At 45.7% G+C, this 16,951-nt stretch overlaps 1 protein-coding gene across 1 annotated transcript in view; it reads right to left on the reverse strand.

The window, feature by feature from the left end:
- Nucleotides 1-946: 946 nt before the first annotated feature.
- The window catches only part of LOC117513727 (zinc finger protein 180-like), a 47,922-nt gene continuing 31,917 nt past the window's right edge, over nt 947-16,951 (reverse strand). The window contains exon 5 of the mRNA XM_034173965.1: nt 947-2,385. Coding sequence (XP_034029856.1) covers nt 1,283-2,385 — 1,103 coding nt within the window. The 3' untranslated portion in view covers nt 947-1,282. The remainder of the gene's footprint in view (nt 2,386-16,951) is intronic.

The following is a 16,951-nucleotide window of genomic DNA, read 5'->3' on the forward strand; positions in this document are numbered from 1 at the left end:
TTTCTAGTGGGCCTTTCCTCTGGCAGTTGGGTTAGGCGGTTCCACAATCCGACCACGTCACATCTGTTTTGTTAAGCAGCTGTCCCATCCCATATCCCCTTCAGTAGCTAACTTGGTAGTGTACTTGTGCACTCCAAGGAAGCACCTTATGGCCCGAGTCTGAGTGGCCTTACATTCTTTTGCCTCCTCAAAGCCCCATAATCCTGCTGCATACAACAAAACTGATTCAACATACAACTATACAATTTTGTAAATGTACCAAAACTATGATCTGGGCATAACTTGGTTTTACTCAACACAGCTCCCAGTGCTCTACCCACAGAGTCTGATAATGCTTTCCTTCCTTCAGAAAAACTACAAAATTCATCAAAAACCCAAGTACTTATAAGAAGATGTATACGTTTTGAGTTATAAGATTTATGGGTTTTACTATGATGCTTTTTTAAAATGCTGAATGATGTGTGCTTTTATTGTCGTTTTATACACGTTTTATGAATAATTAGCGATAATTAACCGTGATTTTTGCCTCAGTTGCTGACAGTCTGCATGCTCTTATCAATAATATTAGCACGTTTTGTTCTGAATATGATTTAAATTCAACAAGAACTTCATTCAAGCTACACTTTGAACATACTTCGAGGGGATAACTTGCTGAACCCATGGCAGAAAATGCAAGAAACACGCAGAAAGTGTCCTTTACAAATGCATCTGGTGATATTGCTGGCAGATGACCGGAAGAAAATTACCCCATCTCCCGTGGCCGAGTGGCTGAAATCTCGGCATCGCAAGCTCACAAACGGAACACAATGAAATGAGATCTTGAGTTAGCTTTCCAATATCTCTACTTCTATGCATTGTGCCAAATCAAACTGTAAATCAATACCAGATCTACTGTGGCGACAACAAGCAAAAACAGAAGCAACAAAGGACAGATGTTCATAACATGAAACCCAGATTCATAGTTGGTCTGAAACTTTTATTAAATACCGAACAAATAGTTTCTCTTTTGTATGAATTATCAACATGGGAAAACAACATGTACACAAGGAAACATTGTACAGTGCTATGTGTGTGGTGGAGTTACAGATGTAGGGTTTAAGAGCCACATGATTTTACTCTTTCATTCCATTTTCTTGGGGTTTACTTTTAACAGAGTGCAACTGGCCCCAGACTTGAGGTCTGCAGTTGCTGCCATTATGTCAGAGATGTCTCTTCCAAATGGTGACCTTTTCCTTCAACTGCCGATAACTGCACCTCATGGACACATGGGCAATAAGGAATCCTATTGTTTTGTTCTTGTATGAATTCTCAAGTGTCTGACCAAATCACACTTGTGTGGAAATCTTTTATCACAGACAGAACAGTCAAATATTTTCTCTCCTGTGTGCATCCTCAAGTGTGAAATAAGTTTGCTCTTTTGTCGAAAAGTTTTTCCACACTCAGTACAGCCATATGGTTTCTCTCCTGTATGAATTTTCATGTGGAAAATAAGATGGCTCTTCCGCACAAATCTTTTATCACACTCACAACAGCTAAATGGTTTCTCCCCCGTATGAATTCTCATGTGTGTGATCAGACTGCTCTTTTGGCCAAACCTGGTACCACATTTAGAACAGTCGAATGGTTTCTCTCCGGTATGAATTCTCACATGTGTGATCAGGCTGCTCTTATGGGCAAATCGTGTACCACATTCAGAACAGTGAAATGATTTCTCTCCCGAATGAATTCTCATGTGTGTGATCAGACTGCTCTTTTGGACAAATCTTGCACCACACTCAGAACAGTGGAATGGTTTCTCTCCTGTATGAATTCTCATATGTGTAATAAGATTGCTCTTCCATCCAAATTTTGCACCACACTCAGGACAGCTAAATGGTTTTTCACTTGCTTGCATTCCTTTCTGTTGTTGTGAGTCATTGCTATTTGTCTGACTGTTAAAACTTGAATGATGTTTTCTGCTCTGTTTCCACTCACACATGTTATCGATGGCAGCTACAGAACTGTCTGAACTCCTCCTATTGGTATCTGGTTGTACAAAACTACAGGGACCTGAGTTGCTTGCTGGTCTTCCACTGTCCTCTTCATCAGCTTGTGCCATCAGTGTCCTGTGTAAAGTTGAGCTGCTGTGTACAGGCTCAGCCTCTCTGTGCTCATCACTTCGGATTTGATGAACATGTGATGACTGGGGTTTTTCATCATTTTCAGTCTTCAGAGGGACAGCAGCAAAAAGGAATTTGGTGACATCAGCCTCCTCCTGCTGGTGAAGCTGCTCTCTCTGCTGACTTACCCAGAGTTTCTCTTGATCCTCATTTATGTCCTTTTGGTCACTCATCAGATTCCATTCATGTTGCTCATGGAGAATTTCTTCTTTAAACTGCTGTTTATCTGCAAATAATCAATTAAAGTGATAACATTTGGAACAACAATCATTAAAATAAAGACAATGCTGCAGAATAGCGAATGTGACCTGACTACAGTAACTTTTTACAAGGGTGGAATGGATTGTATGGATAGCAATTTTTTTATTTCACGTTATGCATTTTTACATCTTTTTAGATTTCTTTGTTTCATGATTGTCAGCACGATCAAAATTTAACATTCTGATCATGGCTGGTTTTTAGTTATTTTACACTGGTATGTATCGTGTGGTTCAATTCAAGTTAGGAGCCAAATGCAGCAGTCCTTCATTACTTATAGCTGGCGGGAACTTAGTTGCAGTGGCCTCTTGCCTCTAGTGTAGTGCATTTTGAAGTCAACTGGCCAGAGATCAAACTTAAAGTGCATATCACTGATAAATGAAATGCCAAATAAGATGACTATTCTAAACAAATAAAGAATTATGGAAATTTTGTTTGAATGTGTTTTATTTTTGGTGCCATATACAGTAGTGTTCAGAATAATAGTAGTGCTATGTGACTAAAAGGATTAACCCAGGTTTTGAGTATATTTCTTATTGTTACATGGTAAACAAGGTACCAGTAGATTCAGTAGATTCTCACAAATCCAACAAGACCAAACATTTATGATATGCACACTCTTAAGGCTATGAAATTGGGCTATTAGTAAAAAAAAAAAAAGTAGAAAAGGGGTGTTCACAATAATAGTACAACCCCTGGCAAAAATTATGGATCACTGGCCTCGGATGATGTTCATTCAGTTGTTTAATTTTGTAGAAAAAAAGCAGATCACAGACATGACACAAAACTAAAGTCATTTCAAATGGCAACTTTCTGGCTTTAAGAAATACTATAAGAAATCAAGAAAAAAAGATTGTGGCAGTCAGTAACGGTTACTTTTTTAGACCAAGCAGAGGAAAAAAATATGGAATCACTCAATTCTGAGGAATGAATTATGGAATCACCCTGTAAATTTTCATCCCCCAAACTAACACCTGCATCAAATCAGATCTGCTCGTTGACATTGACCCTATACCATGACATTGACCCTATGTGTCTTTTTGCAAGGAATGTTTTCACAGTTTTTGCTCTATGGCAAGATGCATCATCATCTTGAAAAATGATTTAATCATCCCCAAACATCCTTTCAATTGTCCAAAGTATCAACGTAAACTTGTGCATTTATTGATGATGTAATGACAGCCATCTCCCCAGTGCCTTTACCTGACATGCAGCCCCATATCATCAATGACTGTGGAAATTTACATGTTCTCTTCAGGCAGTCATCTTTATAAATCTCATTGGAACGGCACCAAACAAAAGTTCCAGCATCATCACCTTGCCCAATGCAGATTCGAGATTCATCACTGAATATGACTTTCATCCAGTCATCCACAGTCCACGATTGCTTTTCCTTAGCCCATTGTAACTGTTGTGAAAGTGTAGGTACACGGACCCACAACAGGGGGCGTAATGAACGGACAATGGAGAAAGGTGAATAACAAGTTTACTGTTGTGAAACGTGCACAACGAATACAACAATGAACAATTTGGGGTCGAATCCGCTGGTGTCGTGTGGGCAGGCTCGAAGGTAGGAGACGTCCGTCTCAGTCGAACCGGAACCACCCAGATCTCCTCTGCCACCGAACCCTGGAAATACTGGAACCGCCAACTCCCGAATTCCCAGGTGGCCACTGCCTCCGCTCATCGGATCCGGTACTGCTGGCGGGAGAGAGCAACAACACACAGGTGTGGATGCGACAGCACCCAGTAATGGAGAGGGGAGAAGCCACCTCCACCTCTTGATCAATATATAACAGGAAGGTGAGTACTTATCCAAGCAATTTAGCTATCAGTAGTCAGCAGTCCTGAAAAGGTTTAACAAGTTTTAGCTGGTTATTCAGAATATGAATGCAGAGAACGTTACCTCAGTCTTAAGGCGATATCTCGGCACTGAGGTGGAGACGCCGTCCTGATGATATACCCCCGTGCTGAGTGGAGTCAGCTGTGTCCAGTAATGGGTGACAGCTGTCACCCTGACTGCTCTCGTAAGGCGGCGGCGCCCTCTGGTGCCTGGAGCCCGCACTCCAGGCAGGGCGCCCTCTGGTGGTGGTGGGCCAGCAGTACCTCCTCTTCAGCGGCCCACACAACAGGACCCCCCCCTCAACGGGCGCCTCCTGGCGCACGACCGGGCTTGTCCGGATGGCGACGGTAGAAGTCGGCCAGGAGGGCCGGGTCCAGGATGAAGCCCTTCTTCACCCAGGAGCGTTCTTCTGGGCCGTACCCCTCCCAGTCCACCAGGTACTGAAAACCCCGGCCCATTCGACGGACGTCGAGGAGCCGGCGCACGGTCCAAGCCGGTTCCCCGTCGATGATCCGGGCAGGAGGTGGTGCCGGACCCGGGGTGCAGAGGGGTGAGGTGTGATGGGGTTTTATCCGGGAGACATGAAAAACTGGATGAATCCGCAGCGAGGCCGGAAGCTGGAGCCTCACTGCGGCGGGATTGATGACTTTGAGGATTTTGAAGGGACCAATGTATCGTTCTTGGAGTTTGGGGGAGTCCACTTGAAGGGGAATGTCCTTGGTGGACAACCACACTTCCTGCCCAGGACGATACTTGGGGGCCGGGGCCCGCCGCCGGTCTGCATGGTTCTTCGCCCTCGTCCGGGCCTTCAACAAAGCAGAGCGGGCGGTACGCCACACCCGACGGCACTTCCGTAGGTGGGCCTGGACCGAGGGCACACCGACCTCTCCCTCGACCACCGGAAACAAGGGGGGCTGATACCCCAAGCACACCTCAAACGGGGGGAGGCCGGTGGCTGATGACACTTGGCTGTTGTGGGCGTACTCGATCCAGGCCAGGTGGGTACTCCAGGCCGTCGGGTGCGCGGCTGTCACACAGCGTAGAGTCTGCTCCAATTCTTGGTTGGCCCGCTCTGCTTGCCCGTTGGTCTGGGGGTGATACCCGGACGAAAGGCTGACCGTGGCCCCCAGTTCCCGGCAGAAGCTCCTCCAGACGTGCGAGGTGAACTGGGGACCGCGATCGGAGACGATGTCTGATGGTATTCCATGCAGACGGACGACGTGGTGGACCAGGAGGTCCGCTGTCTCCTGGGCCGTTGGGAGCTTCGGGAGGGCCACGAAGTGGGCCGCCTTGGAGAAACAATCCACTATCGTGAAGACGACGGTGTTTCCCTGGGACGGCGGGAGACCCGTGACAAAGTCCAGGCCGATGTGGGACCAGGGGCGATGAGGCACGGGCAGTGGCTGTAGCTGCCCTGGGGTCTTTCTATGGTCGGCCTTGCCCCTGGCGCAGGTGGTACAGGCCTGGACGTAGTCCCGGACGTCGGCCCCGAGGGATGCCCACCAGAAGCGTTGCCGGACGACTGTCACGGTTCTTCGCACCCCAGGGTGACAGGAGAGTTTGGAACCGTGACAGAAGTCCAGGACTGCAGCCCTAGCTTCTGGTGGGACGTATAGTCTGTTGTTTGGTCCGTTTCCGGGGTCCGGGTCACGGGTCAGGGCCTCCCGGACGGTCTTCTCCACGTCCCAGGTGAGGGCGGCCGCGATAGCGGACTCCGGGATGATGGGATCCGGGGGATCCGACGGTTCCGTTTTGACTTCGTCTTCGTGCACTCGGGACAATGCATCCGATCGTTGATTCTTGGTCCCGGCACGGTAGGTAATCCGGAAGTCAAAACGGCCAAAGAACAGTGACCAGCGGGCTTGCCTGGGGTTCAGCCGCTTGGCGGTCCTGATGTACTCCAGGTTCCGATGGTCAGTGAAAACCGTGAATGGTACGGCTGTTCCCTCCAACAGATGTCTCCACTCTTCGAGGGCCTCTTTCACAGCTAGGAGTTCCCGATTGCCGACGTCATAGTTCCGTTCAGCGGGGGTCAACCTGCGGGAAAAATAGGCACACGGGTGAAGAACCTTATCGGTCTTCCCGCTCTGGGAGAGCACCGCTCCTATCCCTGAGTCCGAGGCATCCACTTCAACCACTAACTGGCGGCTAGGATCGGGCTGCACCAGAACTGGTGCAGACGAAAAGCGCCGTTTCAACTCCTTGAACGCGGCTTCGCACCGATCCGACCAGGTGAAGGGGACTTTTGGTGAGGTCAGGGCTGTCAGGGGGCTAGCTACCTGACTGTAGCCCTTAATGAACCTCCTGTAGAAATTAGCAAAGCCGAGGAACTGTTGCAGCTTCCTACGGCTTGTGGGTTAGGGCCAATCTCTCACCGCCGCAACCTTGGCCGGATCTGGGGCGACGGAGTTGGAGGAGATGATAAACCCCAGGAAGGACAAAGAAGTGCGGTGGAATTCACACTTCTCGCCCTTCACAAACAGGCGGTTCTCCAACAACCGCTGCAGAACCTGACGGACATGCCGGACATGAGTCTCAGGATCCGGGGAAAAGATGAGTATATCGTCCAGATACACGAAGACGAACCGGTGCAGGAAGTCCCGCAAGACATCGTTTACCAGCGCTTGGAAAGTCGCGGGAGCATTAGTGAGACCGAACGGCATGACCAGGTACTCAAAATGGCCCAACGGGGTGTTAAATGCCGTCTTCCATTCGTCTCCCTTCCGGATCCGAACCAAATGATACGCATTCCTAAGATCAAGCTTGGTGAAGATTTTGGCTCCATGCAAGGGGGTGAACACCGAATCCAACAAGGGCAACGGGTATCGATTGCGAACCGTGATTTCGTTCAACCCCCTATAATCAATGCATGGACGAAGCCCGCCATCCTTTTTACCCACAAAAAAGAAACCAGCACCCATCGGAGAGGTGGAATTCCGGATCAACCCGGCAGCTAATGAGTCCCGGATGTAGGTCTCCATTGATTCACGCTCCGGCCGTGAGAGGTTGTACAGCCTACTGGACGGGAACTCACTGCCTGGAACCAAATCAATGGCACAATCATACGGGCGGTGGGGAGGAAGCGTGAGAGCCAGATCCTTGCTGAACACGTCAGCGAGGTCATGGTACTCCGCCGGCACCGCCTTCAGATTGGGCGGGACTCGGACCTCCTCCTTAGCTTGGGAGCCGGGAGGAACCGAGGAACCTAGACACTCCCGATGGCAGGTTTCGCTCCACTGAACCACTACCCCGGACGGCCAATCGATCCGGGGATTGTGTTTTAGCATCCAGGGAAAACCCAAAACCACACGGGAGGTGGCCTGAGTCACAAAGAACTCGATCACCTCCCGGTGGTTACCTGACACCACCAGAGTTACTGGAGGTGTCTTATGCGTGATTGGCGGGAGTAGGGAGCCATCTAGCGCCCGAACCTGCACAGGCGAGGTAAGAGCCACCAGAGGGAGCCCTATCTCCCTCGCCCATCTGCTGTCTAGCAGATTCCCCTCAGAGCCCGTGTCCACCAGTGCTGGGGCCTTCAGGGTTGAATCCTCAAACAGGATTGTGACTGGGAGTCATGTAGCAATGTGGGTGTGTCCCACGTGAATGTTTTGGCCCACCCCTGGCCCAGTCTCTAGGGGCGGGCGTTGGAGTTTAACCGTTCGGGGCAGTCGTTTGCGAGATGCTCACTCGAGCCACAAACAAAACAAGCTCCGTGGGCCCGCCTCCTTTGTGCTCCAGGTGCCCTAAATGTTGCCCTGCTCGTGTCCATAGCTTCGTCAGCAGGGGGAGCCATAGGCGCGCGGAGCGCAGGAACAGAGGAGCGTGGGGAGGGCGGAGCTCGATCGGACCCGGAAGGGAGAGGGACGACGCGTGCCTGGCCACGCCCTTCGCCTCGTTCCCGACGGCGTTCTTCTAACCGGTTGTCGAGTCGTATGACCAGATCGATGAGCCCATCTAAGTCCCGCGGTTCGTCCTTCGCCACCAGGTGCTCTTTTAGGACCAGTGACAGTCCGTTTACAAAGGCGGCGCGGAGGGCAGTGCTATTCCAGCCGGATCTCGCCGCCGCGATGCGGAAGGCGACTGCATAGGCAGCTGCGCTCCGACGCCCCTGTCTCATTGACAGTAGTGCGGTTGAAGCGGACTCTCCTCTGTTGGGATGGTCGAACACCGTTCTGAGCTCCCGTACAAACCCATCGTATGTATGAAGGAGCCGTGAATTCTGCTCCCAGAGCGCTGTAGCCCAAGCGCGTGCCTCCCCGCGAAGCAGATTTATTACATAAGCTACTTTGCTAGCATCAGTCGCGTACATCACGGGACGCTGTGCGAAGACGACCGAACACTGCATCAGAAAATCCGCGCACGTCTCCACACAGCCTCCGTACGGTTCTGGAGGGCTTATGTATGCTTCTGGGGACGGAGGAAGGGACCGTTGAACGACCAGTGGAACGTCACTTTCACGCGCAGGGTCCTCAGGAGGGAGAGCCGCGGCGGCGCCCGGAGGGCGCGCCTCCACTTGTGCGGCGAGAGCCTCCACCCTGCGGTTTAGGAGTACGCGCTGCTCGGTCATTAAATCGATCCGAGAGGTGAAAGCGGTGAGGATCCGCTGCAACTCACCGATTACCCCTCCCGAAGCCGCCGACGCGCCTTGGTCTTCCATTGGCCGTTCAACAGCCGGTTGACGCCCCTCGGGGTCCATGACGCTGGCCGAGATATCCTGTTGTGAAAGTGTAGGTACACGGACCCACAACAGGGGGCGTAATAAACGGACAATGGAGAAAGGTGAATAACAAGTTTACTGTTGTGAAACGTGCACAACGAATACAACAATGAACAATTTGGGGTCGAATCCGCTGGTGTCGTGTGGGCAGGCTCGAAGGTAGGAGACGTCCGTCTCAGTCGAACCGGAACCACCCAGATCTCCTCTGCCACCGAACCCTGGAAATACTGGAACCGCCAAGTCCCGAATTCCCAGGTGGCCACTGCCTCCGCTCGTCGGATCCGGTACTGCTGGCGGGAGAGAGCAACAACACACAGGTGTGGATGCGACAGCACCCAGTAACGGAGAGGGGAGAAGCCGCCTCCACCTCTTGATCAATATATAACAGGAAGGTGAGTACTTATCCAAGCAATTTAGCTATCAGTAGTCAGCAGTCCTGAAAAGGTTTAACAAGTTTTAGCTGGTTATTCAGAATATGAATGCAGAGAACGTTACCTCAGTCTTAAGGCGATATCTCGGCACTGAGGTGGAGACGCCGTCCTGATGATATACCCCCGTGCTGAGTGGAGTCAGCTGTGTCCAGTAATGGGTGACAGCTGTCACCCTGACTGCTCTCGTAAGGCGGCGGCGCCCTCTGGTGCCTGGAGCCCGCACTCCAGGCAGGGCGCCCTCTGGTGGTGGTGGGCCAGCAGTACCTCCTCTTCAGCGGCCCACACAACAGTAACCTTGTTTTTTTTCTGTTTAGGTGTTAATGATGGCTTTTGTTTAGCTTTTCTGTATGTAAATCCCATTTCCTTTAGGCGGTTTCTTACAGTTCGGTGACAGACGTTGACTCCAGTTTCCTCCCATTCGTTCCTCATTTGTTTTGTTGTGCATTTTCGATTTTTGAGACATATTGCTTTAAGTTTTCTGTCTTGACGCTTTGATGTCTTCCTTGGTCTACCAGTATGTTTGCCTTTAACAACCTTCCCATGTTGTTTGTATTTGGTCCAGAGTTTAGACACAGCTGACTGTGAACAACCAACATCTTTTGCAACATTGCGTGATGATTTACCCTCTTTTAAGAGTTTGATAATCCTCTCCTTTGTTTCAATTGACATCTCTTGTGTTGGAGCCATGATTCATGTCAGTCCACTTGGTGCAACAGCTCTCCAAGGTGTGATCACTCCTTTTTAGATGCAGACTAACGAGCATATCTGATATGATGGAGGTGTTAGTTTTGGGGATGAAAATTTACAGGGTGATTCCATAATTCTTTCCTCAGAATTGAGCGATTCCATATTTTTTTCCTCTGCTTGGTCTAAAAAAGTAACCGTTACTGACTGCCACAATCTTTTTTTCTTGATTTCTTATAGTATTTCTTAAAGCCAGAAAGTTGCCATTTGAAATGACTTTAGTTTTGTGTCATGTCTGTGATCTGCTTCTTTTTCTACAAAATTAAACAACTGAATGAACATCCTCCGAGGCCGGTGATTCCATAATTTTTGCCAGGGGTTGTAGAATCTGCTTGCTGATGCTACAAACTCAAAACTGTTATGTTCAAACTGCTTTTTAAGCAATCCTGTGATTCACTAAACTAATATTTAGTTGTATAACCACAGTTTTTCTTGATTTCTTCACATCTGCGAGGCATTAATTTTGTTGGTTTAGAACCAAGATGTTTCTGGTTTACTCGTGTGCTTGGGGTCATTGTCTTGTTGAAACACCCATTTCAAGGGCATGTCCTCTTCAGCATAAGGCAACATGACCTCTTCAAGTATTCTGACATATCCAAACTGATCCATGATACCTGCGATATATAGGCCCAACACCATAGTAGGAGAAACATGCCCATATCATGATGCTTGCACCACCATGCTTCACTGTCTTCACTGTGAACTGTGGCTTGAATTCAGAGTTTGAGGGTCGTCTCACAAACTGTCTGCGGCCCTTGGACCCAAAAAGAACAAGTTTACTCTCATCACTCCACAAAATATTCCTCCATTTCTCTTTAGGCCAGTTGATGTGTTCTTTGGCAAATTGTAACCTCTTCTGCACATCTTTTATTTAACAGAGGGACCTTGCAGGGGATTCTTGCAAATAAATTAGCTTCACACAGGTGTCTTATAACTGTCACATCACTTAAGCCATGGTCACAACCCGCCATACTTGCACATGCGTGCAGTCTACTTGCAAAAACGTGGGCTAAATTTGGAGATCCGTACGTTGTAAGTACTGCCTCAGTACGAATTTAAGAGCACGCAGACACGCCGTAGAGGTTTTAGTGCATGCAGAACTTCTGCTGCAGTCAGGCTGCGGATTCACCAGCAGTACAGATGACGCACGTTGTGAGTACTGCCTCAGTACGGATTCAAAGCGGCACATTTTCATTCAATTACTATTGAATTAACCAAATCCGTACATAGGCAGTACGGATTATGGCACTCACCACATACTATGGAGGCCGACAGACTTGCATGCACAACGCAGCTTCTTACTTGAACTTGGACTTTATTTCCAAACGTCAGCAACACACACTCCACAGCTTCAGTCTGTTAACTAGCTGTAACTTTTCGAGGCAAGTAAACACTCGTACAACTTACCGCTGCAGGCTGGACATGCTCATGCATCGCCGACAGCGAAAAACACCTGCTGCTTCGGTACCGCTCATAAAAAAGAAAAGCGACCCCCCCCCCCCCCCCCACACACACACACACACTGCTTTATTGTCAACTCTCTTTATCATTATGCTCCTAGAGACGTGCATTGAACATACTCCCTCCCTCCTCTTGCTACTGCCTCCGTACGTTTTCACAAAAACGTAGTGGCCGTGGCATCCGCAGGAAACGTACGGCAAAAAAAAAAAAAAACGCACGGTGGGTTGTGACCGGGGCTTTACAGCTAACTCCAGACTGTCTTTGATCATCCTGGAGCTGATCAATGGGTGAGCCTTTGCCATTCTGGTTATTCTTCTATCCATTTTGATGGTTGTTTTCCGTTTTCTTCCACATCTCTGTTTTTTTTTTGGTCCATTTTAAAGCATTGGAGATCACTGTAAATGAACAGCTTATAATTTTTTGCACCTGCATATAAGTTTTCCCCTCTCCAATCAACTTTTTAATCAAACTACGCTTCTGAACAGTGTCTTGAACGTCCCATTTTCCTCAGGCTTTCAAAGAGAAAAGCATGTTCAACAGGTGCTGGCTTCATCCTTAAATAGGGGACACCTGATTCACACCTGTTTGTTCCACAAAATTGACAAACTCACTGACTGAATGCTACACTACTATTATTGTGAACACCCCCTTTTCTACTTTTTTTTTTTTTACTAATAGCCCAATTTCATAGCCTTAAGAGTGTGCATATCATGAATGCTTGGTCTTGTTAGATTTGTGAGAATCTACTGAATCTACTGTTACCTTGTTTCCCATGTAACAATAAGAAATATACTCAAAACCTGGATAAATCTTTTTAGTCACACAGCACTACTATTATTCTGAACAATACTGTACCCTGAGAAATTTAAGTCATGAACATGGGGAAATTAGCCTGATATCATCTGCTGCTCAGAACTGTTTGCGAGAAATATTGACTTCGGTGACACTTTTGGAACCACCCCCCCAGATCCATTTGCCATTTCCATTGAAAACGAATGGGTAAACTACAATTGTTTGCAGCTTGAAATCTGTGTGTTTTTGTGGACTCTGACAGTGAATACATTGAAATGGTAAATAGGTCTTTTTTTTTTACAAGGCACAGCAATACCAGTCATGATTTTTCTTAGTTGTAGAGTTTTGCCACAGATAAGCTTTCTGAGGTAGAAGTGGGTTGTACATTCCTCCCAGAGACCGTGGAGAAATTGCAACCGAGCATAGCATGAGAAAATGGGTTTCAGAAAACTCCATTCTTGAGGCCAGCAGAACTAAACATGTCGCTGCTCCCAAAAGGATGGAACAGAACGTGTTTTTTTTGTTTTTTTTGCCACTGTTGTGGAAATATCTCTGTCTCCCACACATCGCCAGGAGCCATGATGCAGACACCGGACCAAAGGTGAAATGTCTCTCCCACGCTATGTCTGGAACCGTGAATTGTAGAGAAAGAAGAATTTCATTTGTGTGTTTATGAGTGTGATCATGAAGACTGAGAGAAAGTGATTGCTGTTTTAATCTACTGTGACATGGTGTCGACACCAGACCAGCTCCCAGCATTTAATGGTGTTAACCAACCAGATTAAAGACCATGGACGATCTGCAATTGGATCTTTATTGACACTTGTGTATTTATACAATTTGGAGGTTTTGAAAGGAGGTAACTATAGCTTGTTTATATATGGAGCTGTGTGGAACCAGAGCAGGAGTGATTCTACATGGCTGCTGTGTGCCAACCATCGATTTCAATTTAATATGCTAGATGGTGGACACAGCCTGTGAGTTGTTGCCAGGAGGCAACCGCCATCTTGCTTAAAGTTATTACGTATCATCAGGCATTAAACAGAAATCGATGATTCGCTTACTTAAACTTGGGTTAACGTGTTTGCAGCAACAAGATGACAAAGGATTATGGAGTGAGTTTTCAGGAGTATTATATGTAATAGTAATGATGTGGGGAAATTACTAAAATTGCTGAATCAAGGTTAGAAAATGATTTATTTTTGTTGTGTCTATCTGTATTCTGTAAAGTAGACTTCAATTTTACTGCCTGAATGCTTTGTTATGAGAAATAGCTCACCATTCATTTAGCGATTCAATTAGAAGTCTCACTTTCATAAGTCTCAATTTATGCCTTTTTAATTAGCCTCTGTTTTTTTCTTCACATCAGGTTTTCCATCCTGAGCTTTTCTGTAAGAGCAAATTCATAGAATGGAAATGTTTTTTTCTCTCAATTTGGTGGGTGACATGACAGTGGCTAATCAACTTTGACATTGTATATTTTGCTACTCATGTAAGAATATACACAAGTGCGATTAATTTCTGTCTGATATACTTCATAATCATTCCCAATGTAGTGCTTTCAGATTTCTTTCAACTTGGTCTGGAAATTATTTCCCATCTTTATCTTATTTTCATAATGAAATTAATTCAGGACTTAGGCTGAATCTCAATTATACCATTTGGCCCGTCCCCTTCCCCCCCATTTTACGTGGGCAGGAGAGAGAGAGGTATCCCAATTCTCTTTCTGGAGTGACGCGGAGGGGTAGGCAGAGGGCTACAAACCTCTTCAAACGGAGTGAATCTGGATGCACACTCCGTTTAGAGGGGTAGGAGGAGCTCGAAAAAACACCGTGGCCGCGCGGCACCAGCGCACTGCAGATCCATCCCGGTGGCAAACAACACAGGCTAACATCGGCGATCGACAAGCTGCTCATAAGCCGACCATGGGGCCTAAGAAGGTTCTGACAGCGGAGGAAGGTGACGATATTAAAAAATCTCTGGACTTTCTATCAGAGGAGATTTCTGTTGTGAAGCAGCAACAGAAATCAATCATGGATCTGGTGGAGGAGGTGAAGGCATTACGGCTCCAGAACGCTGAGAAAGACCGGCGTCTGGTGCAGCTGGAAAATAGAGTGGCTGAATTGGAGCAGTACACCAGAATTAACGACGTCATCATCAAAGGTCTTCACATCAAACCACGGTCCTACGCACGGGCGGTAACAGATGAGAGCGGAGGGGAGCCCAGTGAACAGGAGGTCAGCTCTGTGGAAAAACAGTTTGCTGATTTCCTCCTATCTAAAGGTATAGAAATGGATTTAAATAACATTGAAGCGTGCCACCCTCTGCCCCGGAGAAATGACGGTGATAAACGAACCGTCATCATGAGATTCATCAACAGAAAACACAAAACAGCACTGTTAAAACAAGGAAGAAAACTGAAAGGGACAAACGTATTCATCAATGAACATCTCACCAAACGGAATGCCGACATCGCCAGGAAAGCACGCTTCTTAAAGAAACAGGGAAAAATCCAGCACACATGGACTTCAAACTGTAAAATATTCATCAAACTGAACGGATCACCAGAACAAGCAAAGGTTATGGCAATAAGGAACATCGAGGAGCTGGACAAATATGAACAATAGGTATGAGGACTCAAACACATCACAGCACCATGATGCAGACTGGAGCAACCCACTCATCCACATCATCTACACCCGGAGACAAGAAAGACATAATGACTAAGGATAATGATCCGTTTATTTCTGCCCAGGAGCTCTGTCTAGATACATTTAATTATAATAACTCTGCTAACCACCCCTTCGAATCTTCAGTGAGAATATTGTGAGACAGTGCAAATATTTTACAGAAGAACAATTCAAAAATTATAAAATCAATGATGAAGATTTTTCAATTATACATTTCAACAGCAGAAGTCTTTCTCGTAATCTGTCCACTATTAATGATTGTTTGAAAACATCCAAAAAAACGTTTTTCAGTTACTGCAATTTCAGAAACATGGTTAAATGAGGATAATAAAGATCTGGTATATCTTGATGGTTATGAATTGTTCCTGGTCAATAGGCAGACGAGAAGGGGCGGAGGTGTTGCATTGTTTGTAAGGTCAGATTATAACTGTAAACTCATTAACAACATGTCATTTACAGTGGACAACATCATGGAATGTGTTACCATAGAAATTACATCTATAAACTCCAAAAACATAGTTGTTAGTTGCATTTACAGAGCTCCTGGGACAAATATTGACACCTTTGAAGACATTATCTTAGGAATGTACAACAAAATCAACAGAAATAAGCATTTATTTGTCTGTGGAGATTTCAATATAGATTTTTTAAACCCTCACAAGCATCCACAAATTACCTCATTTATAAACACCTTGTACTGTTTAGGACTGTTTCCAACCATCATTCATCCTAGCAGAATAACTATGGACTCAACAACTCTCATTGACAATATTTTAACTAACGTTATATCCGGTAATCTTAGTGGGGGACTACTGGTCAGTGATATCAGTGATCACTTGCCAGTTTTCTCAGTCTTTGCATTGGAGGGTTGTTGTATGTATCGAAGCAATATCAAATTCATGAGTAGAAAAGTAACACCTGAAACAATTGATAATTTAAGGGAGGATTTATCAAGTCAGAATTGGTCAGATGTTTTTGTTGATGATGTTGACAGGTCATATGATGCTTTCATTTCCATTTTTTCCAGTTTGTATAATAAACACTGTCCATTTGTTGACAAAATATATAGAAATCAATATAGCAACAAACCATGGATAACTAAGGGACTTCAGAGGGCATGTAAAAAGAAAAACGTACTATATAAACAATTCATAAAACTACGAACTAAGGAAGCTGAAAGTAAGTATAAAACATATAAGAATAAGTTAATCAATATCATGAGACTCAGTAAAAAAAACATAATGAGTTACTTGTCAAAAATAGAAATAACATCAAAAACACATGGAACATATTAAATGAAATAGTAAAAAAGAATAGAGTAACTAGAGATTAACCTTCATTTTTTCAGAGTAACAACTACATCACGATTGATAACAACGAGTCTATTGCTGAACACTTTAATGAATACTTCGTTAGTGGGTAAAAAATCTTGCCAGTAAAATTGACTCATCAACTAATAACGTCTGGGTAAATAATTCAACGTTTAACAAATCTGTTTCAATGTTCATTGGTGGTACTCATGAAAGGGAAATACTTGATCTGGTTCATGGTTCAAAAAGTAATAAATCGACTGATTTTAATAATTTGGATATGGCTTTATTAAAAAAAGTTATTGATTGTATAGTAAAACCGTTCAATTATATTCGCAATATGTCACTAAGTACTGGCAAATTTCCTTCTCAAATGAAAATAGCCAAAGTAATTCCTCTGTTTAAAACTGGTGACAAACACACATTTTCTAATTATAGACCTATATCACTCCTGCCACAATTTTCCAAAATTTTGGAAAAAATATTTGCTAAAAGATTAAATGATTATTTACTGAAGCATAACATCATTTGTGAAGAACAATATGG

The sequence above is a fragment of the Thalassophryne amazonica genome, chromosome 7, assembly GCF_902500255.1.
Source record: "Thalassophryne amazonica chromosome 7, fThaAma1.1, whole genome shotgun sequence".
Taxonomy (NCBI): Eukaryota; Metazoa; Chordata; class Actinopteri; order Batrachoidiformes; family Batrachoididae; genus Thalassophryne; species Thalassophryne amazonica.